Source organism: Micromys minutus, assembly GCF_963924665.1.
Source record: "Micromys minutus genome assembly, chromosome: 12".
NCBI lineage: Eukaryota > Metazoa > Chordata > Mammalia > Rodentia > Muridae > Micromys > Micromys minutus.
The window spans coordinates 43,547,490-43,568,520 of NC_137981.1; the positions used below are offsets into that span (position 1 = coordinate 43,547,490).

A 21,031-nucleotide genomic window follows, 5' to 3' on the forward strand; every position below is an offset into this window, starting at 1 on the left:
AGAGTTGGCTTTCTTTTCCATTTCTGCTCTATGGCCCTCATCTTTTCTCCTTTGCTTCACAGTCTTTTAAATTGCACTTTAGTCTGCGTATTCTTCTTTGGCCTTCCTGCTAGGGTGCTTGCTATGTGGATCTCCCATGTCAGTGTTTCTCAAAAACCTGTGGTTCATGACCCTTTCACATGGGTCACTTAGACATTTGCACTTTGATTACAATTCATAACACTAGCATGGCAGTTATAAAGTAGTAACAAAAGTAATTTTGTGGTTGGGGATCACTACAAAATGAGGAAATGTACTAAAGGGTCACAGCACTAGGAAAGGTGAAGGCCACGATTCTATGTGGTAATGTTGATAGCAGGCTCCTCTGTATACTGGGTTAAGTTCCTTTCCTAGTGCTTGGCTCATTGTCTTCACTATAAACAATAATTCCTCATTGACTGATGCTCAGTAAGAGATCTGGGATGAAGGCATGAATGATAGGGCTTTTGTTCTGAGTAGGGAGTAAGTGGAATCCTGTTGAATTAAACGTTATCAATTAACTCTATTAGTTCTTAATTTGATCTGGTCATCACTCAATAATCAGAGTCCAATGGATTTTTAAAGATCAGCTTTAGCACAATTACTACTCTAATTACCTAGAATCCATTTTTTTTTTTTTTTTTCTGAACACTGGACTGTTCCTATGCTGGCCAGATACTTTCTGTTCCATCAGTCCATACTCAGGACATTTCACAGGTCACATGTTCCTGGTCCATCTTGTCTAATGGAGACCTCCTGTTTGCCTGTCTTCTTTTCTTTTTCCTCCTCCTTTCTCTCTCCTCCTGGTCCCTACCTTTGATCCCTAGCCTGGCAACTAAAGATCTGCCTATTCCCATTTTCCGGCACTTGGCTGTAGTCACTTTTATTTAGCCAATAGCTTTAAGTTGGGGAGCCAGATTTACACAATAAGGACAACATGAGAATCTGCTGGTCCTGGGATAACCAGATCTTGGGGTACAGAATTTAGCATTTGTATATACAGCACCAGACCAACCCCCAACAGGAGTCAGAGGTAGATCCCATTAACCACTTGAGAACCTTCAGAATTCACAGAAAGGACTCAAAGTTTGCACGTGTTTCACGAGAAAATTCTCTCAGGCTTCAGCGTCAACGGATCTTGTTGCAGATAAGCCCTGTCACTCTCAGGAACTGCTGCCAGGGATTGTTTTATTTGAACGGTGATAAGCTGGAGGGTTTTATGGATACTGCGACAACAGTAACTAGCTCCTCAAGTTACAGTTCCAGGGATAAGGCAAAGCAGGGTGTGCCTTACACAATAGGAACCCGAGCATAGGGAAGTCAGCTTTAATTACAGGCAGAGCTTGTCTGCACTTCCTGGAAGGAGACTTTATTGTGCTGGGCAGAAAACAAACCCTTTTCCTTCTGGAGAACATTACTAAATCCTCCAAGACTGTATGTACTTTAGAAGCATCCATAGAGCAGACTGGAAACCAGGCAGGTGTCTCTGTCTGTAAGAGCCCCAAGAGCCTGAGATCTTTGAAGAACTTTCTCCCAACAATGAACACAGAAGATCCTAGTAGCTAACTTCACATTTTATTTGTTTTGAAAAGTGCTTTATCGATTCTTTGTGAGTTTCACATCATACACCCCAATCCTGATCATCTCCGCATTTCTTCATATCTACCCTTCGCCCTTGCAACTTCCCCCTAGAAGAGTGGCCAGATGTTCGAGGAAATTCACAATGTGAAATAGAAGATGGCAAACAAATACAAAATAATACTGAAGGAAAAAAGTAATAAAGGAAGGAGAAAATTAAAAACAATTCTAATTAAGATCTTCAAGAAGAGTAAAGATATTTTGGGGGACGGTCCTAAAACAAGAACACTAGGATAAAGGGTCAGAGAATACAAAACAGCTCTGCAGTAAACATAAAGGCCAAAACGAAACCAAAACAAAAAAGTGGCAAAAGATAACCTTCAGAAATCTTTCAGAAAATACAGTATTGAGAAAAGTGAAATTGTGAAAAACTGGTTCTGTGAGACTGTTATGTTTCTTCCAATATATGTATTCATTTAAAAATATTTATTTTTATTTTAAATGTCTGGGCATTACTTTGCTTGCATGTTTGTCTGTACACTGTTAAGCTTCAAAGGCAGGACAAGCCGACCTGGCCTTCAAGTTCTCCCAGCATCTCAGTTTCTCTACCTGTTACAGGGTATGGCTGTCTATCCTGCCCCCTCCCCTGAACCCTGCAGTCCAGGGCCTGGGGGCTGCTCTTCCCTATGAAATTTGGCTATTGGTTACCCAGTGCTGTTTGTACCTTTGCCCTCTTGGCTGTAGCATTTGGTTCCCGTCTCTCTCCTCTTCTTCCTCCACTTCCTTAAATGGCCAAACTCAGCCTGGTCGCAGCTAGTCTGTACTGTGCCAGATGTGTCTGCCTCTGCGTATGCTCAGCGTACTAGGGACAATCATGCCCTTTCCTTTGTGTTGGGATTCTGTAAACCCCACCCCTCAGTTACTTAGCAACAGCCAGGTATACCCCACCTCTCAATTACCCAGCAGTGGCCAGGTATGCTCCACCCCAGTGGCCTGACACTATAAAAGAGCTGCTTGACCCCTCCTCTCTCTCTTGGCCTCTCCTGCCCTTGTGCTCTTGCAGCCTTGCTCTCCCATTTCCCTTCCCCCCTCTCTCCCACGTGCTCATGGCCGGCCTCTACTCCTCTACTTCTCTCTCTGCCTCTACCACCCTCTTAACTCTCCCATGACCTGAATAAACTCTATTCCGTACTATACTGTTGTGTGGCTGGTCCCTCAGGGAAGGGATTCCCAACATGGACCTCCCAGAGGCATCTCCCCTGCCCTCAGGCCTCGCCGCACCTCTATGGGCCATATGCCCCCCACTCTCTTCATCCTTCCCCTAACACTTTGTATTTCTACACTATGTGTATGACATGTCTGCCAAGGCCAGAGGAAGGTGTCAGATGCCCTGGAATTGAAGTTACAGATACTTGCAAACCTCCACGAGGATGCTGGGAGTTGAACCTGGGTCCCCTTGGAAGGACTATTAGCTCTGAGTCTCCAGTTCCATGCAGTCACTGCCTATAGGGCTGTAGAAACTAGGCAGAACCCTCAGCATTAACATTCAAGAAACCCAAACCAAACAACAACAAAACCCTCAAGCCACTCAAAACCCCGAAACCGCTCTATGATATTTCAGAACACAAACATGAAAGAAGACCTGAATTTCCAGGGTAGACAGTCAAGTTATTTACAAAGGAAATCCACAAATAGAAACAAACTAGGATCAGATCTTCAGGATGGTTAGGGGTAGCGTCACCCCAATCTTGTTGACCTCCCTCTCTAGATGTGTGTGCACATTAACCTGAACTCTTACCCCAGGCCACTGGACACCTTTTAGAATAAGTCCATTTCTGATCCTTCCCTGCCACCTGCCTGGCCCATGGAAAAAGCATTGTATTCAGAGAACTCAAGTCTATGCACAACCTCCATTTAGAAGGTTCTCCCCTACAGCCCATCCTAAGCAAATTCTAGCCACCCTAAGGAAGGTACCTTATCTGCTTTGTTTAAATTGTTCTGTTTCAGAACTTGGAAGCAGGATGGCGATACTATTTGCTTCCCATCTCTTCTTTCATAGGACACATCCGTCCACTTCACTCACCTAAACGTTCTCATTATAGCGTTCCTAGTGTTCTTCGTTGAGAGCTCAGATATCTCCCTCCTACATTTGCTCCGGTATTTCATTCTTCTCCAGTTTGGAGTCTACTATGGCCATCATTTTACACATCTCCTTACAGTACTTTTAATGTTCTGTTCTGCACATGGAAAACCAGGTCTGGCTATGCCTTACTTCTGAATCTCTTGGGAATAGCTGATCTTGCCAAAGGTGGTGAGTGTGTGTGTGAAACAATTGTGCTAAGTAGTTTCTCCTTAAAATTCACTTTTATTTTCAAGTGGGCTCAGAAAATTGCTTGGCAGGTCTACAATTCTCCCACAATTCTTGAAGGTGACTATTTGTAAATTGTTTCTCAAGCTTCCAGTGTTTTCTATACGCAAAGCAAGCTAATATCTGCTTCACACATCACTGATAAAACAGAAGGGATTATGTGGAAAGCCCCTACTCTTCCTGCAACTCACCTGCGAGTGTCTGTCCTCATAGCATTCTCTCTTAATAAGTACACTGTCTCCATCTGTGTGCTGAATCTCACTGTTTTCTCTCTGCCGCTCCATTCCCATTAGCCTCGGGCCCCACTGTACCAATACTACAGCTTCCGAAAGACTGTCAATGACTCTCCTCATAAAGATGTTAATGACTCTCCTCATACAGGCCCATCACACTTCTATTCCTAGCAGTTCTGCAGCTGGACTTTATGGGGTCTTACTTCTCCCACTCTCCTCCAGCCACCCTTATCCCCCCAGCACCAGGTGGGAAGGAAAGAAGGCTAGAAAGGAAAGGGGGTGTCAGTATCATTAGGTTACTTCCTGCTGACTAGGGACATTTTGTTACTTGGGGCAATTTCGATCTTTGTAGTCAGGATATCTCCAACCAACAACCACAAGCAGCAGCAGCCGCACCCCTCTCAGGGTCTTGAGTTTGTATACCCTACCCTCTAAAGAGTCCCCAGAATTCCAAAAGTCACATAATTACAAAAACTATCTTCCGTTGGCAAAATCATGTTCCTGTCAGAGCACAAGGGAAATTATAGTCTGTTGCTATGGATAATCTGAAGCAGGCCCATATTCCACACCTGGGGTTAAAATAAAAACATATTCCAGTAACTTTTATGTTTTTAAAGAAACCAAAATTCTCACTGCACAGTTCCCTCACTGACATCATCAGAGACTCTTCCCATGGCTTCAGTAACTCTTGTTCATCAACAGTAGTCATGGATACAGTGGAGAAGCCCTTCTTTGTAATGCCATTTGTTTCCTGATGCCACAGAGCTGCTTTCCCTCCTGTGTCATTGTCCCAGACTGCTTTTGCTCTGCTGGAATTTCCGAGTGTGATAGAAAGGTTGCTATCTCAGACAGATCTCCATCCTCATGGATTGGAAAGATCGACATTGTAAAAATGGCCATCTTGCCAAAAGCAATCTACAGATTCAACGCAATCCCCATCAAATTCCAACTCAATTCTTCATAGAGTTGGAAAGAGAAATTTGCAAATTCATTTGGAATAACAAAAAACCCTAGAATAGCAAAATATATTCTCAAGAATAAACACACTTCTGGGGGAAATCACCATTCCTGATCTTAAGCTATATTACAAAGCAATTGTAATAAAAACTGTATGGTATTGGTACAGGGATAGGCAGGTAGATCAACTGAACAGAATTGAAGACCCAGAAATGAGCCCACACACCTATGGTCATTTTATCTTTGGCAAAAGAGCTAAAAACATGTAATGGTAAAAGGACAGCCTCTTCAACAAGTGGTGTTGGTTCAACTGGCAGTCAGCATGCAGAAGAATGCAAATGGATCCTTTCTTCTTGTACAAAGCTCAAGTGCAAGAGGAACAAAGATCTCCACATTAAACCAGGTACACTGAAACTATTAGATGAGAAAGTGGGGAAGAACCTAGAACACATAGGCACAGGAGAAGATTTCCTGAACAAAACACCAATGGCTTATGTTCTAAGATCAAGAATCAAGACAAATGGGACCTCATGAAATTGCAAAGCTTCTGTAAGGCTAAGGACACTGTCAAGAAGATAAAATGGCAGCCAACAAACTGGGAAAGGATCTTTACCAATCCCACATCTGAAAGAGGGCTAGTATCTAATATATACAAAGATCTCAAGAAGTTAGACTCCAGAGAATCAAATAATCCTATTAAAAATGACGTGCAGAGCAAATCAAAGAATTCTCAGCTGAGGAATAGCGAATGGCTGAGAAACACCCAAAGAAATGCTCAACATCCTGAGTCATCAGGGAAATGCAAATCAAAACAACACTGTGATCTCACCTCACACCAATTAGAATGGCTAAGATCAAAAACTCAGGTGAAAGCAGATGCTGGTGAGAATGTGGAGAAAGAGCAGCACTCCTCCACTGTTGGTGAGATTGTATGCTGGTACAACCACTCTAGAAATCAGTCTGGAGGTAACTCAGAAAATTGGAGATACACTGATAATGGGATACTAACCCCAGAAAGCTCTGCAACACCCCAGGAACAACTCACGGGTTATATGAAATGAAGGCCAAAAAATAAAAGCCTCAGTCCTTCATAGGAAAAAAAGATAAGTGTATAGCACCCTCTCATAGTGTGGTACACCTGGACCTTAAATCATTAATAATCCAAGAGCTAAGATAATAGCCTTGTGGCAATTTTTGGTATTCACAGATCATTATGCTTAATCTATACTCACCAAGAAATGTTTCCATGTTACATTCTGTCCTACATGTACTTTATGCTTATGGTAACTAGTGGGATTTCAATGCATGCTATCAAACCTCTAAAAGAATTAAGTACTGACAAAAATATTCATATAATGTTATGCCAAAATGCCTTTAAAAATCTGTATATGTATCCCTCTCTTTTTTAAAAAATAAAGTTGTAAGGAAAAAAAAAAAAAAAAAAAGAAAATTGGACACAGTGCTACCTGAAAATCTCAAAGATGTTCCAACATATAACAAGGACACATATTCCACCATGTTTACAGCAGCCTTATTTATAATAGCCAGAAGCTGGAAAAAATCCAGAGGAATAGATACAGGAAGTGTGGTACATTTACACAATGGAGTACTACTCAGCTATTAGAAACAATGGCTTCATGAAATTCCTAGGCAAATGGATGGAACTAGAGACTATCATCCTGAGTACGGTAACAGTCATAAAAGAACACACATGATATGTACTCACTGATAAGTGGATACTAACCCCAGAAAGCTCTGAATACCCAAGAAACAATTCAGACATTATGAAGCTCAAAGGAAGCCAAAATTAGGAAGCCAAAATGGGGATACCTCAGTCCTCCTTAGAAGGGAGAACAAAACACTAAAGGGAGGAAATGCAAGGTCAAATAGAGGAACAGGGATTGAAGAAAAGATCACTCAGAAGCCGCCTCACCTGGGGATCCACCACATATGCAGCCACCAAATCCAAGCACTATAGCTGATGCCAATGTACTTACTGGCAGGAACCAGATAGAGATGCCTCCTCAGGGACTCTGTCAGAGTCATACAGATACAGCTTAGCATGCTTGCAGCTAACCATTGGACTCAACACTGGAACCCCAATAAGTGCTTAAGAAAGCACTGAAGGAGCTGAAAGTGTTTCAATCTCATGGGAAGAATAATATAACCAACCAACCAAACCCCCCAAAACTCCCATTGACTAAAACACCAGCCTTTTGAGTGCACATTGAGACCTATTGATCCAGTTGCATATGTAGCTGAAGATACCAGTGTCTGGCATCAATGTGAGAAGAGGCCTTTGGTCCAGGGAGGGCATGTTTTCCCAATGTAGGGGAATGCCAAGGCAATGGGGTGGAGAGGGTGATTAGGAGGGAGTGCACCTTTGTGAAGGCAAATGAAAGGAAAAGGGGGATGGGAGAGGTACAGGAAGGGGGTAAGGGATAACATCTTAAATGTAAACACATAGTTTCTAATTAAAAAAATTGACTTCTTCCTGTTTTTTTAAAAAAGAAATGTTTAGAACAATGTATATATAACATATTTGATAATGTTTTCATTATCAAATATGATACTCATGTCCTTAGAGTTTATACTGAGAAACACAGACACACATATGACAGTTATAACAAAAGTGGCTATGTCTTTGTATGTGAACAAGAAGGATATACGGTAGGGTTTGTGGGAAAGAGAATAAAGGAATGATGTAATTATACTATAATCCAAAATTAATTAAAAACATGGAAAGTTCAAGAGATCTAAGATTAATAACAATATTGCATTTGAAATTAAAGCAAAAAATTAAAAAGCAAAAAATGTAATGCCTAAAGAGATTAAGACAGAAATAATCAAACCCAGAGCTAAAAATGATAAAATATAAAAGAAATACTAAAGAGTTCAAAGAAGCAGTGAGACAAAGATTTGTTTCTTTTGAAAAAAATTACGAGAATAATGGACATGTGTTTGAATTAATGAAGAGGTAGGATATAGATGAATGAAATTAGAGATGAAAAAGTAGACATTTAAATACCCACTATAAAACTCAGAATCATGAGGTAGTAATTTCCATTCATGTTTTAGAGCAACCAGCAAACCTAAAAAAATTGGATTGGTGTCTACATTAATGCAATCTAAAAATATTAAATTGGTATGAAGTAAATAATTTAAACAGAATCAAAAACATACAGTGAAATATAAACATTAACTAAAAATGTCTCAGTTAAAAACAAGGGGGTTGGGACCAGTTGGATTTGGTGCTAAATTCTACCAGACCTTGAAAGAATGGACATCAATATTCCTAAAATCATTCTTCAAATAAAATTAAGGAACATTTCTGAATTATTATTATGAAGCCTGAATTACCCTTATAATAAAAGAAAGACTCAAGTATAAGAAAATTTGTAGAACAAAATGTCTTATGGCCATAAATAAATATAAAACTACTCCAAGATATGTGAGTAAACCAAATATAAGAGTGCAACAAAAGATTATTCATTATAATTTAGTTTGCCTTATAATAATAAACATGATAATATTTAATTATTTATAAATATAATCCACAACACAAACATACTAAAGAACAGAAACTACACAATCACTTCATTAGATGCAGAAAAATTTCATAAAATTCCTAGGCATATGGATGGAACTTGAAGCTACCATTCTGAGTGAGGTAACCAGTCACAAAGAACGCTCATGGTATGCACTCAGTGACAAGTGGATACTAGCCCCAAAAGCTCAGAATATCCAAGAAACCATTCACAGAACTAATGACGCTCAAAGAGAAGGCAAGGTGGATGCCTCTGTCTTTCTTAGAAGGAAGAACAAAACGTTCATGGGAGGAAGTAAAGGGAAAATGGAGGAGCACGGACTGTAGAAAAGATCATCCAGAGACTGACTCACCTGGGGATACACCCTATATGTGCCCAATAAACCCAAGCACTATTGTTGATGCCAAGTAGTGCTTACAAGTAAGAACCTGATATGGATGCCTTCTCAGAGGCTCTGCCAGAGCCATAATGATCCAGAGGAGGATGCTTGCAGCTAACCATCAGACTGAACATGAGGACTCCAATGAAGGAGCTAGAGATAGGACTGAAGGAGCAGAAAGGGTCTGCAACCCCATGGGAAGAACAAAATTATCAACTAACCAAACCCACCACAGCTCCCAGGGACTAAAACGCCAACCAATGAGTTCATGTGGAGAGACCCATGGTCCCAGGTGCATATGCAGCAGAGGACAGTGTTTTCTGACATCAACGGTAGGAGAGGACTTAGGTCCAGTGAAGGTTCGTTTTCCCAGTGTAGGAGAACACCAAGGTGCTGAGGTGGGAGAGGGTGGTTGGGAGAGGGAGCAATTTCATGGAGGCAATAGGAGGGGGAGAGGGAATGGGATTGTGGGAAAGGGATAACATCTGAAATGTAAATGCAGAGTATCTAATAAAACAGTTGAAAAAGAAAAAAAGAAAGAAGTAAAGAAATAAAGTCCCTGCAAAGTTAGGTGGTCTTTGGGGGAACACATGATCAAAACAGTTGTATGAATTTCTCAAAGAACTAATAAAATATTAAAAAAGAGATTATTTCCTTTACCCAATTAATACAGCATTTGTATTGTTCTAGACAGTGTAAGCAATCTAAAGATGACTCAAAGAACATGGAAGGGTAACATTCACTATATACACTATGCCACATACGCACTCAGGCATCTGCACTGACTCGGAACAGTCTCCAGGTACTTGAGGGCTCTGTATCTATTCATCTGGTAGCCAAAATACAAGTACTCCACTGTAGCTCAGAGCAGAGTATAAACATTTTCTTTAGAAATTATGTTTGAAATATATTACTTTTATACTACTACAACCCTTTAAGTAAATGTAAACTAGAATAGAGAACTGAAAGAGATTAAATTTCTAAAATGTATTTTCATAATAAATATTTCAACAATAAAGAATTTTTATTTTTTTATGGATAAAGTGATTCAAAATGAAAACAAAATACACAACCAGAACAAGTATGCAAAACATTTTATTTATAACAGATCAACATTTTGACACGAAAGGAAGCCACTTTCAATTTCTCAGGAATGCCTAGAATCCAACAGTTCAGAAAGACTACTCAATAATTTCACTATAGGTAAAAGAAATAAACGGCTTTGCCTAAGGCAAATAATGTTATAAGCTTTGACTGTGTGGGAAAGCTAGCTTTTCCACAGGAAGTGAACGTAACCCAGGTGTCTTAAAGCCAAGTTATACAACAAATATGAGAATCCTGTATATGCATCAACTGTGTAAGGCCTCACATTAACCCCTTAAAGCAGTCTCCCCACTCCATACGAAGCACTCTGTGTCACCGTGTAGACAACCAGTCAATTCCAGCGGGACCGTCCATCAACATAAGACCATAGAAATAAAGCACATTAATGAGAACAGCCACTGAGTTTAAGGGACCAGGTGGTGATCACGCAATAATAACTTAACCAACATCACTTTCACTTTAGAAGGGAAAAAAGAACCCCCAAAATGTCCCAAACTTCTTAGTACTTCTCAGACAGGATGCAAAAGTAAACTGCAAAGTTTAAATAATCAGAAAAAAAATCCTAAAATGTGTTTCAGGAAGTAGGTGTTAAATTACAGACTTAAGTAAAATTTTTTGTGTATTTCAACTTAGGGATAAACAATTATTAGCTCTTCTCAGTACATTTATTTTTGAGCATTTAAATCTAGTACAAATGTTGTGAAATTCACCCTGGCTACTCCTCACCAAGCTCAAGTGCTGTTTTTCGTCAGGGAATTCCATTATATGCATCTAAGTGTTGAGAGGCTAAACAGCACTTAAAAGAATTTTCAAGAGAGATGTGAAATGTTGTGTCATCATTATCTACTTACTGTAGGGTCTGCCATTCAAATTCACCACAGCAGCCTCAAATACTGTGTGAAAGGAATGCATGTATTTCCTATAGAACACACAAACTGAAGTCCAAAAGGCACAGAGTAATGCTGGTGGCTCTTTCTAGTCAGTTAAGAAATAATAAAAAGTCTGCATTATTCTTTCATAATTTAAATACTTGAGTAATCTCCACTTTTATTACTTTATAACAATGTCTTCAAATTTACATTATTTTAAGTACCATTGTAATAGCTTAGAGTATAATACAGATATTTGTGAATATCCCATCCAAAAATAAAAATTAAAAAAACAAAACCAAAAAAACCCTCTTCATTATACATACATATATATATTATATATATAAAAGTTATTCTTAAAAATAAGAACATAGAATAGGGACTTGGTGCAGATTATTAAATCAAGTTTCTATTACCACAGTTATAATTCCCAAACCAATAGATACACAGCGATAATTGAAAGCAGTGCGAGTATCTTTGGAGGTTAGGATAAAATTATAACACAGGAACACAAAGTCAGGAAACAAGGTAAGCGCTTCAAGTACAGGAGCAGTCTACTTGAGGTCCATCTTAGTGTTCACCGGGGCTCTGCCCTCCTGCTTCTACTTCTTTCTCTGAAAGACATTGGCCAGCATGGCACCTGATGTTGTCAACTGGCCCATTTTGTTCAAAAATTTGGTCTTTGTGTCTTCACTCACTAAACTTGCAGCAATTGACATTGAGCTAGAAAAGAAAATTTAAAAGGAACATAAAACATTAAAAAGTTAAGACATAGCACATGAGTGGAGGTCAGAGGACAGACAACGTGTGCTTCTTTCCTTTCCTTCAGTGGTAGGTGTCTTAACCTACTGAGCCACCTTGGGGATTCTCCAGTTTTCATTAGTTACTGACATTATTATTACATCACACAAAGGTAAGGAAGACTGTGATAAGGAATTTTCATGTATTATCTTAGATTTGCTCTTGTACATGAAAAGCAGCGGCAGCAGTTAAGACCACACATGGACCAGGGTATAATTCAGACTTTGGTTTCTTGAGGCTACACAGTGCTAAGTGCTCAGTATAGCGTGAGGCAGTAGTTTGATGGTTACCTTTGCCTGCATGCTTTGCTCCTCAGAAGCTATTCACTGCACCAACCCCAACCCCCAGACAACCTCATCTTGGCCTGGGACTTACTAATTTGGCTAGGCAGGACGAACATAAAGTCCCTGCTACCTTGGAGCTAGAATTATAACAATGTACCACTACATCCAAAAACCAAAACCCCAAACCAACCCAACAACAACTACAACAGCAAAAAATCCAAACCAAACTAAAACTCAAAACCAGTTCCTGGGACTGAGGTTGGCCTGTAAGGTTAGCATGGTGAGCAGTTCACTGGCCGAGCCACCGCCTAGTCTGTGCAGGTGCTCTTTGAACTCCATCACTTCATTCAATTCTTACTCAACTCTTACAGCAAGTTTGGAACACAGATATTACCTATTTCTCAAATGAGTAAATTAAAGCACAGTGAGGGTTGCTCTGTGCCGACAACAATCCTATTTCCTTTTGGGGGTGTATGCGTTCTGAGTAGCTAGTTACACTAATTTCAATGAATAGATTTCAGATTCATTTCTTCCTTTCTCCAGCAGTCCAGTGTACAGGGAGCAAACACAATCTGAATGACTGAAGACTGCTTATTTACCATACTGCTGAACAGGAAGAAAGCCCTAGCCCTGAAGAGGCACAATGTCAGTGCACTGACAGACGTCCTGCAATAGACAGGAAACACAGCTTACTGCCTGTGGTTTTGATCAAGGTGCTTTAGATCTTACTTTAGATTGTTTCCTTGTCTATAGAACAGAGCATGCAGTTTCTACTGTAAAATGTCCCCAGGATTAAAAAAGAAAACCTGTGTGAACAAATCAAGGGCAATGTGTGGCAAGTTACAAGGAGCGCATATTTCTATGAATGAGAACTCAGCCTGCCTAGATGAAACATTTCTGTAGTCAGCCTTAAAGGAAATGTGTTTAAATTTTATTTACTATTAATTGCTCAAAAATCTTAATTCTTCATTGAAAATAGTATATGTAACATGTATGTAAATTATTCCCATCTCAAATGTTCAAGATTACGTTTACACTCATATTCTACATTCACTACATGACATTCATATTCTAACTTGGATCCCAATTGGCTCTTCGAATCCTACTTAGCTATGCTAAAACACTCCTACATTTGAAAACTCCCATCATAAATTTATAGGTACTATTTATTTGACTGGTAAAGTTCAATCCAGTAGCATAAATTCTGGCAATGTCTCTGGAAGCCTTTCAACATAAAGATTCTTAGGCTGGGGACTGGAAAAATGACTCAATCCTGACAATCCAAGTTCAATCACATGCACGTATACATTCCTCCCTCAAAGTTGCACCAGAGAACTTGGAGGAAAGGTACAAAGCATTAACTAGAGATCTGAGTCTTTAAAAAGTCACCAGTTCTCATTTTTGGTTCTTATGACTTCATTCAATTCTTGAGAAAAAGCTGACCTGAATAATTTTCTTTTGCTTATTTGTTTGTGTTTTTTGAGACAGGGACTTACTCTGTATCCCTGCCTGTCCTGGGATTCATTATGCATACCATTGACCTGGAACTCACAAAGATCTGCCTGCTTCTATGGGATTAAAGGTGTTTGCAACCACACCCGGCTTGAATAATTTTGTCTTCCAAAGAAGTGATTACAAAATAATACAAAACATTATACCCACAGATAACAAATTTAGAAAGAGAAATTTACGTTAGTAAAAAGCCTTAAAAAAGAATAAATGCTTACCCTGGAGGCTCTTGGACAGTCTTGTTTTCTACTTTTTGTTCACATTCTTTTATCATGGAACTTAAAATAACCTGGTTAGAAACAGAGTTAACATTACCAAATACTATAAACCACAGTCTAAACAAGAGGATGAAATGTTAGGGATCCCATGAAGAGACCGGGACAAGGCTCCGACATGCAAGTAGGTTTATGTGCCTAGAGTGACAGTCAGGAGGAGGCACAGAATGCTGGGAGAAATAGAACTGAGAGTTAGAAACAAGTGTAGTCAAGGAAAGGAGTGGACAGAATTGAAGTAAACATCCCAGACACGCCCACATTAAATTCCCTTATATCAAGTGAAGGAGAGTGTGTTATCCCTACTTTACAGAGTTTTAGAGGTTCAAAGATGTTGAAGAACTTGATGAAGTATGCCAACTGGTAAACACACAAAATAATTTCGAGCTAGACGTAAACAGTGTTAAGCATGGGTGTCATAATCTGGCCTCCCCAGGGAGAAGAAAGTGTATAGAGATGCTAAGTTTCATAAACCTAGTGTTGCTAGTCACAGGCACTTACCTCATGTTCTGGAGACAGATGTTCCATGTCAGTCCGTAAACATCTGAGGCCAGGTAAAAAGTGATTTACCATTAAATCCTCTGAAATGACTGAGGAAAGATAGTTAAGAAAAACAGGGGAAAAACAAACAAAACAAACAAACCCCCAAACCAACCAGCCACCCACCCACCCACCGAGTGACCAAAAACCTTAGCCAACAGAGAAGACATCATATAGAAAAAAGGCTTTTTAGATAGTGCTTAGGCTCAGCAAACTACACGTGTCAGATTTCCTTCACAGACGGCACCTTTGTGGGGAAAGTTGATGCCAATACTCACTTAAGGGTTTTCTTACACTTTTATTTATTTTGATGTTATCTGTTACTCTAACATTCTATAACTTAGTTGAATACTATATAGATAAAATAATGATGACAAACATTTAATTTTGTAATCTAATGTTAAAGTAAATTCTAAATGTGAAAGGTAAGAAAACGTTTCCAGTAGGGTAGGAAAAAAGGCTCAGCTGATAAGGTGCTTCTGCACAAGCATGGGACCTGAGCTTGAACTCCAAAATGTGGTGTGATGGTGTGCCTGCAATCCTGGCACCAGAGAGGGAGACAGAAGGAGACCTGTGAGAAACACTGTTTTCAAAATAAGGTGGACAGTTCCTGAGGAACAAGACCTGATTTGACCTGTGGGCTTCACAAGATGAGCATATGCACTTGCACACACAGACATATTTTCATGACAGCTTAGTTGAAAGCTATATAAAAACTGATAAAGGCAAGTTGCTTATAACAGCACTATTAGTTATATGTCAGATAATTGCAAAAGATTGGAAGTATGTGAAAATGTAGAAAGAGATTGTTATTCATTATTAGATTGCTTTGGATCCTTTTTAGAGATTCACTGTACATTATGGATGTGGTTTATCTGGGGATGATGCTCACCTATAACTGGCAGGTCCTCATATAAGTGAGCATAGCCAATGACAACACACGTGTATAATTCAGATTGAAATAACTTGTCTATGGGACATACGTTGTCCCTAGTTTGTTTCTTAAAATAGTATTTTGTGTATGGATTTTTTTTTTTGTCTGTATGTATCTGTGTGTACCACTTGTGTGTCTGGTGTCTACAGAAAGTAACTTGAGTCACAAATGGTTGTGAGCTACTACATAGGTGCTGGGACTTGAACACAGGTGGTTTGCAAGAGCAGCCAGTGGTCTAAACCACACTATTTCTCCAGTCATGGGGGGGGGGTGGTTTGTTTTGTTCTGACACCTGCTAAGGTGACTTTCTATTGGTCCAGAATAAATTAGACAACAGAATACATTCAATTTACTTTAGGTCATCTTTGAGTTTTAGTTGATTAGATCCACATTCAAAAGAATCAGAAAGCAGGCACATTTATTAAGAAAATAATTCATCTTATTAATTCACATCAATTCAGGCATATTTTTATTATAGCTCTTGTGTAAAATTACACCATGTTCAAGTAAAAAAAAAAAAAAAAGAGAGTTCCTTTATGAAACTGGCCTAATGAAAAAAAAAATTACAATGAACTTCATTAAGAAAAAAAGGGATCTAATATGTTACTGCTTCCTTGAAAATGTCACAATGTTCATAAACAAAGCTCCTATAATGAATACATAACTTATAAATTCAAGTTATTAAAAATATAGATGGGGCTTGAAAGACAGCTCAGTATTAAAAGCACCTGTTACACAAGCCTGAGGTGACCCAAGTTCCATTCCTGACAATAGTACAAGGTTGGGAGAGAACCAACTCTGGACAGTTGTCTTCTGACCTCCACATGGGCATGTGCTGTGGCATTGTATACATGCCTGCATTTGCACATACAATTTAAGTATATACCTGATACAAAAGGCTATAGCTTAATTATTGTACAGACTTGTTTTCTAGATACTGGGAAAGTACCTCCATGATGTAAGCAGGTGACCTTTGGATTGGCAGAAAGTGAAATACTGAAACATGGGCATAAAGGCACAAGATGGTCATACTTAGAGAAAATAGGGAAGTTATTCTATTCACTTGTTGGGCCTATCTTTTCCTCATAAAATCAAACTTTCAAGGACTGGAAATGTGCATATCACTCAGTCCTATCTGATATTAAAACTTACTTTACTTCAGTGGTAAATGATCAAATACCTCTGACTGCCAAGAAGGCATTCAGAGATTCGTAAGACATGCTCTTGCATTTTGGATATCTCTGTAAAAAGTTTCTTTATAAACAAAACCTTTCTCTATCCCTTGTATAGACAGTATATGACCTTCCTTCTCCATAACTTCCTTTAAAATACTTGCCACCCAATATTAACCACTGGCCTCCATGCATACCTACTTGCATTCATTCATCTTCCCTGCCACACACACCTTGTCAAATTTTCTCTTCACCCCTAAGCCATCTATTCTCTAGCTTAAACAGTTTTTAAGGTCCTTCAAGCATGTCATGACATTCTGATTTGTTATTAGGCCTAATGGAACTTTCTTACGTCGGTTCTGAAAGGAAGCTATTGTTTTAATCAGCTTTGGAGCAGACCTGAGCAATGAGAATTTATTGGTGACCATACTTTTGATGCCAGTGAGGTTGGAGTAATGCACAACAAACCCAGTACCTGACTGAATAGGGGCTGTTCTTAAAGGGCTCTTCCCTTGTCCTGGCAAAGGACGTTTTATTTATTTATCCCAGTAATAGTTTACACATACTTAAAGACTTGATTCTTTCTCTGTATATATTTCTATGTTCTTCATAAACTATTGATTTCCTTATTTAGAAATTCTGTTTTAAACACCCAACACTCTGATACTTTCCCCTTTTTTTTGAGGCACATTCCTTTATAAACTTATCATTAGCTAATTAGATTACATGAGTTTTTGTTTAACATCTAACGAATCCTTTCCCAGTTAAGCTACTAATTCTCGCACCATCATCTCTCTCTCACCAGGGTTCTGTCACTTCTTCATAGAAGTGACAACTCATTAGCCAACTCACAAAAGTAGTTACTCATCTGCTTCCTCTATCTTCTCTAAGTTGAAAATCCAACAATATGAATCAGGAGTGACAGTGACTTCTGCTTTTAGTGGAACAAAACTTGTAAAGGACATGGACTTTGCTTCTGCTTAATGTATGATCTACATTATAAGAAGCATGGCTGACGGTGTTCATGTAAGTAGACCATTTGTAATCAGCCCTCACAATATGTGAACTCAGCAATGGGCCCTACTCCCTGAGTTTTAAACAGTCCCACAGACTGAACAAAAGCAGCCTTCCATGGTAACACTTTAGTTAAAAAAATTCCAGCACTAATGAGTGTCTGTGGCATTCTAGAACATTTTTATCTTATTTCAAATGACCTGTTCCCTCTGGTGAGGACTGTGACCTGGCATACAACATAGAACTTCTGAAACTCTTCCTGGCAGTTGCTTTTCTCTACGAATGACTAGGAAGTTTAATCTTTCTTTTTTTCTTCCTTCCTTTCTTTTTTTCATTATAGTTCTCTAATTAAATGCCTAGCAGGTGCTTTCGTAGTTCTGTTGAGAATTCAGCTTTCGGCCCTTCCCAATCCCTTACTTCCTTTTCTTGAACTCTCCTGTCTTTTATTGAGAGACAGAACAGAGTTCACTTGGCCCAGCTTCACTTCCTTCCCAGTTTTACTTTACTAAACATAGTATGGAGAGAGCGTTCAACAGGACAGTTAAAGCTCTTTGTTCCAGCTCAGTTTTGCTTTTAACTTTGGAAAGCAGAAGTTGTCACTACAGTCTTTAAATCTTGGTTTAATCAGTTGTAGTCTAGTGGATGATGTGGGCCACGGTCTTTCTCCCAGTTCGGTTACACTACCATGTTGGCCCTGGACTTCTCCAGAGAGCAACATTTCTCTAAGAGAAATTCATAGCATTTTATCGGTTAAGTTAACCAGTCTTTGAAATCTCTAATGAAAGCCAAGATGCATTTTGCCCTGCATTTATTGCTCACTGTACAGTAAAGCTCAGAGTAGGAAGTTCATTGGGGCTTTTTCATTTTTATAAAATATAAACAGAGCATTAAAACTATCTTTAAAAATTATGAGACAGGCAGAGTAAGACAGATATGGCAAAGTTGAACCAAAACTTCCAAAAAGTTCCCTTAATTTTTACATCTGGGTTTTCTGGGATTTACTGGTTTATAATGAGTGCTATCAGCAAATATAGTTCAGTACAGCAAGGATACAACAACAGGACAGTGCACTGTAGGCTTCAAAAAGATGGGTCGCAATGTCCAATCTTTTCGAATCCACAATTTGTAAGTTGTTCACCAAGGCTAATTTATGTAAATGTGGTATAACAACTGAAAAAGAAAAAAAAAGAGAAATTGTTAAATTTTATCACAACCATATAAACACAAACCCTCATACTTTACAGTGTATAATTATGCTCTTTCTTAAAATGCAAAAACATATGCTGTTCTAAGTGAGTGATTTGTCACTTCAGAGGTTATAGCACTATAGCTACTGTCTGGTTCTGAGGACAGGTGATCTCACCTCACTCCTCAATCTTCTACTTGGAAAGAAAGATAAACAAATGAACCAAGACACACAGTAGTGGCAACGTTTTCATAAGGAAATTTTTGATACAACAAGACACATAAAACCTGGGTGGGTATAATTCTAAAACTCATTTTCAGTGGGGAAAAAATAAAATACAACACTTAAGAGTTCTTTTATTCAAGTCTGATTAGGCAAAGATTTAAAGAAGCAAATAAAATAAAGATAAATACATAGAATTTAAATTTAGATTTTAGGAGACTTTCAAATGAGATCTTGAGGCAGAATAGCCAAAGCAAAGAAATTTATTTATTTATTTATTTACAAGTACTTGAGCCTGAAGTAAACCCACAGAAAGAGAATCTGAAGCTGGGATTGAAACCTGTATTATAATCCCAGTTCTTGGAAGCTGAGGAAAGGAACTGTCATTAGTTCAGGGACAAGCAGTGTATGGAAACCAAAGGAAGCCAACTCAAACGTATGATGGTACATTCCTAGTAGCTCTTACAAGCAGCTGAAAATAAAAAACTTAAGAGTATTCTACATAAAACAACTGATGTTTAAGATAGAAGCAAGGGACTGTAACAATGGTTCTGTGGTCAAGAGAACTTGGTGCTTAGTGTGCACAGGACTAGGGCTTGGTTCCTAGCACCCACATGGTGGATCACAATTATCTTTAGTTCTAGTTCCAGGGGATCTGATATCCCTTTCTGGCTTCCTCAGGTACCAGGCTCCAATGTAGATATATATGCAGGCCACACATTCCACCCCCACTCTCTCCAAAACAAATTTCAAATAGATGCAAGACCTAAAGGTCCAATGGAAAATTGGGAAATAATATGGGCTAATGAAAGAACTAACGTTAGTTAAGGAACAGAGTGAGAAATAATTTAATTATTCCAATATTTCCACTCTTTCTTTAAATACCCAAGAGAATTACCTATAAATATGAATAGTTAACAACATAGCATTCTTTCTGATATGGGCTTTATTTCACCATAAGTCCTATTTACAGATTTGACATTAAATTCCTCAAGGTAAAAGTAACCCAAAGCAAGAGGGTAGGGGTGGGTAAAGAATCAAATTTCTTTTTTCCCCTAAAAATGTTTAAGAGATATCAAAAGCAACAGTTAACTAAATCTATTCGACTAAAGTTTTTCTTAAATTTACCTTCAACTGTTCTTGTGGAACTACCAGGAGAAAAAAAATTGTTTTCTATTATATAATTTTTACATATTTAATATGTAGGTATCTATTGCATGAATAAAACTATCACATATTAGGTTTACTTTTTAAAGTACTTAAAAATTTTTAAAAAAAGACATTGAAATACAGATAGTGTTTGCTCTGAGAAATAACTGTGGCCTAGAATTACAAAGGACAAGGCCTCCATGGACCTATGAAAATAACTGGCTCCACGTCATACTCATGGCAACTCAGTTGGTTTCTTCTTCTAAATCTCCCTGTGGGAATATGTAAACAGGTTACATAATGCTCTATTGACAACTAGATTCAACAACATGGCATAAGCCAGAGACCCATTATTACTTAGCATATTCCTTGAGCTAGGAGCTAGGAGTTATCCTCTCTCCCTTGAAGGAACTGTCTCAGTGATGCTAACTCTTGTAACACTAGGACTGTCCATGCTCATAACTGAAAGAGCAATCTTTTTCTGCTGGTTGGCTAACCAATTATAATATTCACCCAATGAGCATAGACAATCATGATTGTAGAATTAAGTGCCCATACCCTCAACAAACCTGTCAGAGACTATAATCTAAATAACTTAATATAGTTTGTCAATATTCTGATCTTAAAACTGGTAAAAAGAAAAAAAAAAAAAGAAATCAGCCTGGCTATATAATACAGTCTATTAGAGAATTCATTCTCACAGTAGAAAACATACTGACTTAAGTGGCCAACCCTATGCTTTGATCCTCTAGAAAAGACATCACATTTCTAAAACTAATAGGACCATAAAGTAACACAGTGACAACAAACATGTTTTGGAGTATATAACAAACATTCTTTTGTTTTTATACCAAACATGCTTGGGTGGATTTGATGCCACCCAAGAAACTGCTA

General features: G+C 38.6%; 1 protein-coding gene across 2 annotated transcripts in view; it reads right to left on the reverse strand.

Moving 5' to 3' along the window:
- Window positions 1–11,332: 11,332 nt before the first annotated feature.
- The window catches only part of RELCH (RAB11 binding and LisH domain, coiled-coil and HEAT repeat containing), an 89,632-nt gene continuing 79,933 nt past the window's right edge, over window positions 11,333–21,031 (reverse strand). For both annotated transcript variants that reach the window (XM_080925953.1, XM_080925952.1), the window contains exons 26-29: window positions 18,634–18,750; window positions 14,422–14,510; window positions 13,867–13,937; window positions 11,333–11,777 (exon numbers count right to left, since the gene is read on the reverse strand). In XM_080925953.1, coding sequence (XP_080782079.1) covers window positions 11,657–11,777; window positions 13,867–13,937; window positions 14,422–14,510; window positions 18,634–18,750 — 398 coding nt within the window. In that variant the 3' untranslated portion in view covers window positions 11,333–11,656. The remainder of the gene's footprint in view (window positions 11,778–13,866; window positions 13,938–14,421; window positions 14,511–18,633; window positions 18,751–21,031) is intronic.